The sequence below is a fragment of the Nerophis ophidion genome, linkage group LG17 (genome assembly GCF_033978795.1).
Source record: "Nerophis ophidion isolate RoL-2023_Sa linkage group LG17, RoL_Noph_v1.0, whole genome shotgun sequence".
Classification (NCBI taxonomy): domain Eukaryota; kingdom Metazoa; phylum Chordata; class Actinopteri; order Syngnathiformes; family Syngnathidae; genus Nerophis; species Nerophis ophidion.
The window spans coordinates 20,984,079-20,996,937 of NC_084627.1; the positions used below are offsets into that span (position 1 = coordinate 20,984,079).

General features: G+C 39.5%; 1 protein-coding gene across 3 annotated transcripts in view; it reads right to left on the reverse strand.

The window, feature by feature from the left end:
* Positions 1-2,137: 2,137 nt before the first annotated feature.
* ccbe1 (collagen and calcium binding EGF domains 1) overlaps positions 2,138-12,859 on the reverse strand; it is a 114,045-nt gene continuing 103,323 nt past the window's right edge. For 2 of the 3 annotated variants that reach the window (XM_061876531.1, XM_061876532.1), the window contains 3 exons: positions 9,808-9,843; positions 6,783-6,818; positions 2,138-2,552 (listed from right to left, as the gene is read on the reverse strand). In XM_061876531.1, coding sequence (XP_061732515.1) covers positions 2,316-2,552; positions 6,783-6,818; positions 9,808-9,843 — 309 coding nt within the window. In that variant the 3' untranslated portion in view covers positions 2,138-2,315. Of the gene's footprint in view, positions 2,553-4,408; positions 4,508-6,782; positions 6,819-9,807; positions 9,844-12,859 lie in introns of those variants that run through there. The other variant, XM_061876533.1, reaches the window with a different exon arrangement.

Consider the following 12,859-nt stretch of genomic DNA (forward strand, 5'->3'; position numbering starts at 1 on the left):
TGTGTATATATATATATATATGTGTATAGATATATATGTATAAATATCTATGTGTGTGTGTATATATATACATAAATATACATACATACATATACATTATATACATATATATATATATACACACACACACACATAAAAACATCAATTATATTAACACATATATAATGTATTTGTTATACTTTCATTTAAATACATAAAATTATTTAGTCATGATTTTTAGCATTCATTTGGTATAATTTTTTTAACAAAATGTGTTTTTAATTTATTATTATTTGAAAAAAAAAAATGTTTTAACCCAATGCAGCCACTGAGTGAATAAATTTGGGGACCGCTGGTTCAAACATTATTTTGTCTCAGAATAAACTTTTAATTTTACGAGACGGATGTATTTTTGCAAGAAGAAAACTGCAACGTTATGAGACTGGTAGTAATCCAAGTAAAAAAGTTCTAATTGTATTAGTCTGGAAAATAAATTTAGTTGAAGAAAATGTCAGAAAATAGACATTTTTAATAGAAAAGGCTATATATAATATTTAGACAAACATTTAGGAGAATAAAGACGAGAAAATTGAAGTCACATTACCGCACATTTTTTAAGGTCAATTGAGTATCCATCCATCCATCCATTTTTCTACCGCTTGTCTCCTTTAATTTCAGAAATCATCATTCATTATCCTTCCACTGAACATCATTGAAAGCAGGGCTCTCAAACTCAATTTACCATGGGGGCCATTGGATGCAGAAAATGGGTGCGGCTGGGCCGCTAGAAAAGTTTTCTTAATGAAATCTAACATGCGCTTTTTAATGAATTCACCTTCTTTGATTGGCTTTCCCGCCCTAGCAACATACTTGCCGACTCTCGCAACTTTTCCGGGAAACACCCAAATATCAGTGCTCTTCTCGTCAATCTACCGGGGCAACCATTCTCTCTGTTTTCACCCGGACAACAATAGTGAGGGCGTGTCGTGATGGCCGTACCTTTGGTGTTCTCTACGAACTACCGTCTCGTCCGCTTTTTCACCATACAAACAGTGTGCGGACCCAGTCACATATTGTATGAGGCTTCCGCAGACCCACGGAAGAGACTGCAAGACATACTTATTCAACAGCCATACAGGTCACACTGAGGGTGGCCGTATAAACAAATTTATCACTGAGGGGTTGGGGTTGGGTTGGGAGTAGCGGGGGTGTACATTGTAGCATGGAAGAGTTAGAGCTGCATGGGATTGTGGGTATTTGTTCTGTTGTGTTACGATGCGGATGTTCTCCCAAAATGTGTTTGTCATTCTTGTTTGGTGTGGGTTCATAGTGTGGCACATATTTGTAACAGTGTTAAAGTTGTTTGTACAGCCACCCTCATTATGACCTGTGTGGCTGTTGATCAACTATGTCTTGCAGTCTCTTACTGCGTTTGTTTATACCGGCTATAACGTGTGGCTGGGCTGGCACGCTGTTAGTACAGGTTGAAGAGGACGCTTAAGGCAGTGCCTCCGCGGTGCCCTCTTAATATTGTTGTTAAGGGGAAATTCGAGAGAATGATTATCCCTAGAGGGGCACTGACATTGGGAGTCTCCTGGAAAAATCGAGGGTATAAAAGTATAACGCTGTAATGCGCCATTCATGTAAAACTCGCGGGCCGCACCGACATTCAATTTTCACATCAAGGTGCGGGGCCGCAAAATAACGTCTGTGTTTGAGACCCCTGATTTAAAGTGACCAAATATGGTTTCTTGCCTCGCAGTGTTTATGATATGTAACGCATAACCATACAGCGTCCCCTATCAGGTGCAAAGTATGAGTCATGTTGTTATCTTCTGTTCTGGCGAGTGTTCCTGCTAGGACGTCCAAGTGCATAAACTATGAACACGTGTGTTATTACGTGAAGATTTACAACAGAGCGACCGATGCGGCAAAGTATGTCAACAAGCCTTCTTCAGGCCTCAGCTGAGTATGGATGAGCGTGACCGCGTCAGTATTAACAATTTTCCATTCGCTTTATCATCCTCGCGTTGTTTGGTCGCCGCCATGGTGACGGCGCATCACAGGCTTATTGAAGGCGACTGGAAGAATACATTTCACTTCATTCTGTGTCATGACGAAATTAAGTACATAAAAAGTTGAGGAAATAAACGGAGGATTCCTGTTTTTCTTTTAATGTGCTGTATGTATATAAAGTATAGTTATGTATTTTTAAATATGCATATTATAGAAAAATAAACATCTGGGATGGTTTTGGCTGATCAAAAATAGTTAAATAACAATAATAACAGGTCAATATTTACACCTCGCATTCAGTATTTAAAAATTCACTCCCCTCAATCATTCCAGTCTCTTCGCGGAGGTTTCCTCTTCCGGTTCTTTCTGGAATGCGGAGGCGGCGGTTCTTTGAAGTCCTCGCCCGAGCCTGCGTCCTGACCATCCCTCCAGACGGCAGGAGGCTCCTCCCCCGGGTAGAGGAGGGCGTGGCCATAAACTTTACCCTGAAGGTCGGCGATGTCGTTGCGGATGTCGGCCATGAGCAGGAGCAGGAAGTCAAAGGAGCCTGGAGGGCCCTTTGAAGTCCAGAAAGATCATTTTAAGAGGTTTTCATATCCCTAAGTATTAGAAAGTGTATCCAAACTTTTCAATCAAATTTCTTACCATTGTAACTATACACAAAAATTCAAACCTTGGTCAAACTGTCGCCATAATGACTTTGAAAAAAAAGCATATTATTTTCTAATGTATATTTTCATATTAGACATTTACAGAACAGGCCAAAAGTTTGGACACACTTTCTCTTCATTCAATGCGTTTTCTTTATTTTCATGACTATTTACTACATTGTAGATTGTCACTGAAGGCATCAACACTATGAATGAATGTGGAGTTATATACTTAACACAAAAAGGTGAAATAACTGATATTATGTTTTACATATAGTTTCTTGAAAATAGCCACTACAGTACATGTATTTGTATTGAACCGTTTCAGTACGGGGGTTTCAGTTCGGTGGTGTACTGAACAAGTTTCCACACGGACATATAAGGTAGTGTACCGCAGGTTCTGTTAACAATGCAGAGCGAGGCACAACACAGGGCATGCTAGCAACGAGCGGGCTAGAACAACATGTAAAAGCCAGAGCTGGAAGACCTTCCTGCCTCGATAGGATCTCCCGTTTGGGAACACTTTGGCTGCGCGATACAACAACGGAGGACGGAGGTTCGCCAACATTGTTCAGCAGCTGCTTCTGACAACACGTCAAACACGCAAACCCGTTCAAGCAGCCTCTCCTTGCGAGTCAGGTAGCGCTAAAGCAATAACAAATGTTTTTATAGCAGCAGATTTAATACCACATTGCAATTGCATTAAAAACTAGATTTTGACCCACTTCTATGGTGGAAGAACAATGAGCCCATATATCCTCTTACTGCCAAGTTAGCCAAGCTGGGGTGGGGGGGAGTTAATCTGAGGCTGAGACTGAGCACTTTCTATATGTAGAAGAAATATTTTGTCATTTTATGTAATCTCAATAACAATTTGAGGCAGTTTAATGTTGACTAAAGTGGACCCCGACTTAAACAAGTTGAAATACGTATTGGGGTGTTACAATTTAGTGGTCTACTGTACGGAATATGTACTGTACTGTGCAATTTACTAATAAAAGTCTCAATTTCTTTATTTTATATATGTTGACCACATAAACCCTGGCAATGGACCCTGTGTGTATATGTATGTTATGCCATTGTTTACAAATTTGGTAAATAAATAACCAAAAATGTATATTTTGTTGTTTTCTTACTGTACCGAAAATGAACCGAATCATGACTTCTAAACCAAGGTATGTACCGAACTGAAATGTTTGTGTACCGTTACACCCCCAGTAGCCAGCCTTTGCTTTCGATCATGGGTCGGGAACCTTTTTGGCTGAGAGAGCCATGAAAGCCAAATATTTTAAAATGTATTTCTGTGAGAGCCATATAATATATTTTTTAAACTGAATACAACTAAATGCGTGCATTTTTAAATAAGACTGACATTTTTATATATAATATGATACATAGTATAATACATCTCCTATTCTTTTTAATAACATTGTCATTCTGAAGCTAACCAATAATAAACAAAATACTTCTTACCATAAATGCGACTTCTTAAACAGGTGGGGTGAAAAACGAAAGGATGGATTAAAATGCATGAGAAATTTTTATATTTTGAACGTTATTTTTAACACTGTGATTACCAGCGGAATTATTCATTACTTATTGTGTTAAGGTACCATGCATTGATTTACGTGGACTCCGACTTAAACAAGTTGAAAAACTTATTCGAGTGTTACCATTTAGTGGTTAATTGTACGGAATATGTACTGTACTGTGCATTCTAATAATACAAGTTTCAATCAATCAATCAAAGCAATGTCAGCTAACATTTATCTGAGTCATCAAAAAAGCCACAGATTCCCTACCCCTGCTCTGGATACTGCTTTGCACACTCTTGGCATTCTCTCGATGAGTTTTAAGCACACCTGTGAAGTGAAAACCATTTCAGGTGACTACCTCTTGAAGGTCATCGAGAGAATGCCAAGAGTATACGAAAAAGTAATCATAGCAAAAGGTGGCTATTTTGAAGAAACTAGAATATAAAACATGTTTTCAGTTATTTCACCCTTTTTTTGTTAAGTACAGAACTCCACATGTGTTCATTCATAGTTTTGATGCCTTCAGTGACAATCTACAATGTAAATAGTCATGAAACTAAAGAAAACGCATTGAATGAGGTGTGTCCAAACTTTTGGCCTGTACTGTATAGTCTATAAAACTACTGTAAAAAATACAAAATTATTTATGTAAAATTACAAAACATTAACCACTATAATAAATAAAATGAAAAAAAAAACTTGGGGCCTGATTTACTAAAGTTTGCGTGTAATAAAACACGTGCAAACTTGATAACACACGCAAAGCTGATCTACTAAAAGTGTGCAAAGTGGATTCCGTCTGTTAAGTGAGCAAAAAAGGGCGTGCCATCCATTTTGCGTCTGTGTCTTTATTAATATGCAAAATATATGGTGATCAACAAAACGGCCACTGAAATATAATTATTTAGCATGGAGAATGTATACATATAAATATATATGTGTATGTATATATATATATATATATATATATATATATATATATATATATGTGTGTGTGTGTATGTATATTAGGGCTGTGAATCTTTGGATGTCCCACGATTCGATAATATATTGATTTTTTCGATTCGATTCTATTTTCGATTCAAAAACGATATTTTTCCGATTCAAAACGATTCTGTATTCATTCAATACATAGGATTTCAGCAGGATCTACCCCAGTCTGCTGACATGCTAGCAGAGTAGTAGATTTAAGAAAAAAAAGCTTTTATAATTGTAAAGGACAATGTTTCATCAACTGATTGCAATAATGTAAATTTGTTTTAACTATTAAACGAACCAAAAATATGACTTATTTTATCTTTGTGAAAACATTGGACACAGTGTGTTGTCAAGCTTATGAGATGCGATGCAAGTGTAAGCCACTGTGACACTATTGTTCTTTTTTTTCATTTTTATAAATGTCTAATGATAATGTCAGTGAGGGATTTTTAATCACTGCTATGCTGAAATTATAATTAATATTGATACTTTTGTTGATAATATTAATTTTTGTTTCATTACTTTTGGTTTGATCTGTGTCGTGTTTGTGTCTCCTCTCAATTGCTCTGTTTATTGCAGTTCTGAGTGTTGCTGGGTCAGGTTTGGTTTTGGAATTGCATTGCATTGTTATGGTATTGCTGTGTAGTGGTTTGTTGGATTGATTAAAAAAAATGATAATAATTTTTTAAATGAGAATCGATTCTGAATCGCACAACGTGAACGATTTGATTCGTATTCGAATCAATTTTCCCCCACACCCCTCATATATATATATATATATATATATATATATATATATATATATATATATATATATATATATATATATATATATATACATATGTGTGTGTGTGTGTATATATATGTACATATTTATGTATATGTGTATATATGTATGTATGTGTGTGTATATATATATATATATATATATCCATCCATTTTCTACCGCTTGTCCCTTTATATGTTTATCAACATTCATCACCGTTTAGCGAGCAGTATTTAGCGTCAGAAGGACATGCGAAATGACTGTTCCACACACCGCTGCAGGATCAGTGACAGCGAATCCTCCGTCCTACGTGAGTGTGTGTGTGTGTGTGTGTGGGTCCACATTTTGGACGGTCAGAAATAAAAAATATTCCACATATTGTCTATTCAACAACATCATTTTATAGCTGTTAAGGGGAATCATAAAGGACTTATTGAAACATATTCAATTGATATTTTTTGGTGTTCTTTGATATATTTTGTTTAATGATGTTTGCTTTTTTTTCCACATTGAATATATACTATTAAAATATTTTTTATATAAAAAAAACTTATTTAAGTAAACATTTTTTTTGCATCATGAGCGTAGTGAAGTGCAGCCTCTCTCCAATAAACATACCTTCAGCGGGAAAAAAAAAAAGTGAGTTCCGTTGTAGGCACACTACAAATCTCAAGAGGTTCCTTTAACATTTTACGTGACAAGATCTGCGACGACAGTTCGTTTTGTGCGACTTCACATTTTCTTAGGGAAATTTGGGTCGGATTCAGATCTTTTAAGGTTCCGCTCTATCTCCACTAGAACAATGAAATTAATTTTGTGTGTTTTTTTTTTTTTTTTTACACATTTAATTTTACTTACTGGAGGTCCAACAAGCCCGGGAGCTCCTCGGTCACCCTGGGGGGTAAATAAAATCAAACAAAAACACAATATTAAAGTACTGAAAATATATTAAATATGAATTAATACATTGAGTAAAGAATAAATAATTAAATCGAATAAATAAATACATTTATATGTATATATGTAGATATATATACACACATATATATGCATATATATATATATATAAATACATATATATATATACATATATATGTATATATTTACATATACATATACATATATATACATATATATGTATATATATATTTACATACATACATATATATATATATATACATATACATATATATATATATATATATATATATATATATATATATATATATATATATATATATATATATATATATGCCAAAAGTATTTGGCCACCTGCCTTGACTCACATATGAACTTGAAGTGCTATCCCATTCCTAACCCATAGGGTTCAATATGATGTCGGTCCACCTTTTGCAGCTATTACAGCTTCAACTCTTCTGGGAAGGCTGTCCACAAGGTTGCAGAGTGTGTTTATAGGGAATTTTCCACCATTCTTCCAAAAGCGCATTGGTGGGGTCATACACTGATGTTGGTGGAGAAGGCCTGGTTCTCAGTCTCGGTTGTAAATCATCCCAAAGGTGTTCTATCTGGTCCAGGTCAGGACTCTGTGCAGGCCAGTCAAGTTCATCCACACCAGATTCTGTCATGTATGTCTTTATGGACCTTGCTTTGTGCATCATGGAAGAGGAAGGGTCCCGCTCCAAACTGTTCCAGCAAGGTTGGGAGCGTGGAATTGTCCAAAATGTTTTGGTATCCTGGAGCATTCAGAATTCCTTTCACTGGAACTAAGGGGCCACGCCCAAATCCAGAAAAACAACCACACACCATAATTCCTCCTCCACCAAATTTCACACTCGGCACAATTCAGTCCGAAATGTACCGTTCTCCTGGCAACCTCCAAACCCATACTTGTCCATCAGATTGCCAGATGGAAAAGCGTGATTCATCACTCCAGAGAATGTGTTTCCACTGCTCTAGAGTCCAGTGGCGACATGCTTTACACCTCTGCATCCCACGCTTTGCATTGGGCTTGGTGATGTATGGCTTAGACAAAGCTGCTTGGCCATGGAAAACCATTCCATGAAGCTCTCTGCGTACTGTACGTGGGCTAATTGGAAAGTCACATGAAGTTTGGAGCTCGGTAGCACAATGTGCTTCAGCATCCGCTGGCCCCTCTCTGTCAGTTTACGTGGCCTAGCACTTCGTGGCTGAGTTGCTGTTGTTCCCAAACTCTTCCATTTTCTTATAATAAAGCCGACAGTTGACTTTGGAATATTTAAGAACGAGGACATTTCACGACTGGATTTGTTGCACAGGTGGCATCATATGACAGTTCCACGCTGGAAATCACTGAAAGCGACCCATTCTTTCACAAATGTTTGTAGAAACAGTCTCCATGCCTAAGTGCTTGATTTTATACGCCGGGCCAAGTGATTAGGACACCTGATTCTCATCTTTTGGATGGGTGGCCAAATACTTTTGGCAATATAATGTATATATACCACATTATATATATATAATATACATATGTTGCATTTATATATAGATACATGGCTTCATCTGGCCGGGATCTTCAGCTCTCACTGGATCGGTTCACAGCCAAGAGTGAAGCGGCCGGAATGAGAATCAGCACCTTCAAATCCGAGTCCATGGTTCTCTCCCGGAAAAGGGTGGAGTGCGATCTCCTGGTTGGGGAGGAGACTCTGCCCAAAGTGGAGGAGTTCAAGTACCTAGGAGTTTTGTTCATGAGTGGGGGAAGAGTGGATGGTGAGATCGACAGGCGGATCGGTGCGGCGTCTTCAGTAATGCGGACGTTGTACCGATCCGTTGTGGTGAAGAAGGAGCTGAGCCGGAAGGCAAAGCTCTCAATTTACCGGTCGATCTACGTTCCCATCCTCACCTATGGTCATGAGCTTTGGGTCATGACCGAAAGGATAAAATCACGGGTACAAGCGGCCGAAATGAGTTTCCTCCGCCGGGTGGCGGGGCTCTCCCTTAGAGATAGGGTGAGAAGCTCTGTTGTCCGGGAGGAACTCAAAGTAAAGCCGCTGCTCCTCCACATCGAGAGGAGCCAGATGAGGTGGTTCGGACATCTGGTCAGGATGCTACCCGAACGCCTCCCGGGGGAGGTGTAAGGGCACGTCCAACCAGTAGGAGGCCACGGGGAAGACCCAGGACACGTTGGGAAGACTATGTCTCCCGACTGGCCTGGGAACGCCTCGGGATCCCCCGGGAAGAGCTAGACGAAGTGGCTGGGGAGAGGGAAGTCTGGGCTTCCCTGCTTAGGCTGCTACCCCCGCGACCCGACCTCGGATAAGCGGAAGAATATGGATGGATGGATGAATGGACATAAACACATAGTATACACAGTAATATATGATTATAAATATATTCTTATTAAACAATCCTTGTCGTTGGCCCATGTAGGTGTACCTAATAAAGTGTCTGCTGAGTGTATGTTTACATATCCAACATCCACTCAGCGTGTTAGCTCGACCGTGAGGAACTACTGTTGATCTACAGTAGCGCCCGTCCGCCCGACTGACGCGGTGACTCGGTGGACTCGCCGAGGGTCACGCCGGGGGCTGTGATTGTTTTTGCAGATGGTTTGGATTTGTTACTCAGGAGACAGATTGGCATCACTCTCCGAGATATCCACACAAACATTGGGCTTGTAGCAAAGATTGCAGGATAAATGTACCTGGATGCAGCTTCCCTTCTCGGGGAAGGAACGTGTTTGCACTTGAAGATCTCACTCATTCCTTCAACTATCAGTCATGCCTTGATTTGTGCAATCTCTAAATCCGATTCAGCAACATAGATGGTAAACATGCAGCGACTGGCCGCTGATCTCCACCTGAGTTTGCGTCACATCTTCTGACTCTGACCTCTGCTATGTCAACTACTACTTGAACATTCATTTCCAAATGTAATCAGAGCTCACCTTGCGTCCGTCTTTTCCCGGTGCTCCAGGAGGCCCCTGTTGAATAAAGACAACAGCTGATATTTGCTCAAGCTTCTGCGTTTTAATTGCGTTTATCGAATATGTTACGGGGGATTTTTAATACTGGTCTGTGCTCGTTCGCCTTAATTTGGCGAATTTTGTTAAATTCCATCCATTTAACGTACATATTGATTAAGTTCTGAAGCAATGAAGGTTTTAACGGGAACCGAGGATTAATTTAGTCTTTTTTGACTTATAAATGTTGGAAATTCATGTTAGTGCTCTCAGGTAGATCCAATCCTTAAAGGGGAACATTATCACCAGACCTATGTAAGCGTCAATATTTACCTTGATGTTGCAGAAAAAGACCATATGTTTTTGTAACCGATTTCCGAACTCTAAAAGGGTGAATTTGGCGATTTAAAGGGGAACATTATCACAATTTCAAAAGGGTTGAAAACACTAAAAATCAGTTCCCAGTGGCTTGTTTTATTTTTCGAAGTTTTTTTCAAAATTTTACACCTCCCGGAATATCCCTTAAAAAAGCTTTAAAGTTCTTGATTTTCGCTATTTGCGATGCGACTGTCCATTTCCCTGTGACGTCATACAGGGCTGCCGATACAAAAAACATGTCGGTTACACAGCAAGATATAGCGACATTAGCTCGGATTCAGACTCGGATTTCAGCGGCTTAAGCGATTCGACAGATTACGCATGTATTGAAACAGATGGTCGGAGTATGGAGGCAGATAGCGAAAACAAAATTGAAGAAGAAACTGAAGCTATTGAGCGAGTAGCTATTGACGCTATTCGGCCATAGCATGGGTGTACTTAATGAAGTGGCCCATAGCATGGCTGCCTTATTAGCATCGCCGGTAAAATATACAGACCAAACGATCAGGACTTTCGCATCTTGTGACACTGGAGCAACTTAAATCCGTTGATTGATAAGTGTTTGTTTCGCATTAAATGTGGGTATCTAGTTTCAAATGTACATACAGCTAGCGTAAATAGCATGTTAGCATCGATTAGCATAGCATGTTAGCATCGATTAGCTGGCAGTCATGCCGTGACCAAATATGTCTGATTAAAACACATAAGTCAACAACATCAACAAAATTCACCTTTGTGATTTTGTTAACTTAATCGTTGCAAATGCATCTGCAGGTTATCCATACATCTCTGTGCTATGTCTGTCTTAGCATCGCCGGTCAAATGTGAAGACACTCTGGCAAATTCAATGGGGGTCTGGCGGCAGATTTCTTGCCAGTGGTGCAACTTGAATCCCTCCCTGTTAGTGTTGTTACACCCTCCGACAACAGACCGATAAACAGAAAGGCGTTTAATTTGCCATAATTCACCCATTTAGAGTTCGGAAATCGGTTAAAAAAATACATGGTCTTATTTCTGCAACATCAAGGTATATATTGATGCTTGCATAGGTTTGGTGATAATGTTCCCCTTTAAATGCCTTTCATTTGATAGTCGGAGCGATGACCTTTCACCCGTGACGTCACAACATGAAATGATCCGCTATTTTCTCAATCTTATTACACGCACCAAGTCAAATCAGCTCTGTTATTTTCCGTTTTTTCGACTGTTTTCCCGCACCTTGGAGACATCATGCCTCGTCGGTGTGTTGTCGGAGGGTGTAACAACACTAACAGAAATGGATTCAAGTTGCACCACTGGCCAAAAAATGCGAAAGTCCCTCGTTTGTTCTGCATACTTTACCGACGACAGCTATGCTACGACAGAGACGGCAAGAATGTGTGTATATCCTGCGACACTCAAAGCAGATGCATTTCCAACGATAAAGTCAACGAAATCTGCAATATTGGAAAATAGACCACCACTGAATCTGCCGGAGTGCGAGCTATTCAAGGACGACGGCAGTCTATTCCCGCAAAGAGCGAGGTAAACCCCCTGGATATGTTGGCTAAGACCTGATTTATGCCACTTCGTCTTCCGTCTCATTTTGTCCACCAAACTTATAACGTTGTGCATGAATGCACAAAGGTGAGTTTTGTTGATGTTATTGTCTTATGTGGAGTGTGCTAATCAGACATATTTGGTCACGGCATGACTGCAAGCTAATCGATGCTAACATGCTATTTAGGCTAGCTTTATGTACATATTGCATCATTATGCCTCATTTGTAGCTATATTTGCATCCAGCCTTTCCCTCCACCCTCATTTAATGCCAAACAAACACATACCAATCGTTGGTTAGAAGGCGATCGCCAAATTCGTCCTCGCTTCCTCCCGTGCTGCTGTCTGTCGTGATCTGGCTCAATAGCTTCAGTTTCTTCTTCAATTTTGTTTTCACTACCTGCCTCCACACTCCAACCATCCGTTTCAATACATGCGTAATCTGTTGAATCGCTTACGCCGCTGAAATACGAGTCTGAATCCGAGCTAATATCGCTACACTTTTCTGTGCTATCCGCCATGTTTGTTTCTGTGTGGTCACACAGGGACGTCACAGGATAATGGACTGGTGGATATAACGACGGTTAAAATCAGGCACTTTGAAGCCGTTTTTCGGGATATTACGTGATGGGTAAAATTTGGAGAAAAACTTTGAAAAATAAAATAAGCCAATAGGAATTGATTTTTATTGGATTTAACCCTTCAGAAATAGTGATAATGTTCCCCTTTAAATCATCCACTTCACTGCTCGCCCTTTTGACCTGTTTGTAAGAGCTGCCATCATACTTGCCAACCCTCCCGATTTTTCCGGGAGACTGCCCCTCCCGATAATCTCCTGGGGCAACCTGTCTCCCGAATTTCTCCTGATTTCCACCTGGACAACAATATTGGGGGCGTGCCTTAAAGGCACTGTCTTTAGCATCCTCTCTCACCTGAGACCTTCACCCCTTAACAGCCGCATGCTGTCCAGGCGTCCACTTTTCCTCCATATAAACTGTGTGCCGGCCCAGTCACATAATAATGTAGCGTTGGACGGGTTTAACAACGGTCTCTGCTCAAATATGTCAAGAAATGCTGACACGTCGTATGATCTTTTAGCTGGTTTAATGATAACGTTAAT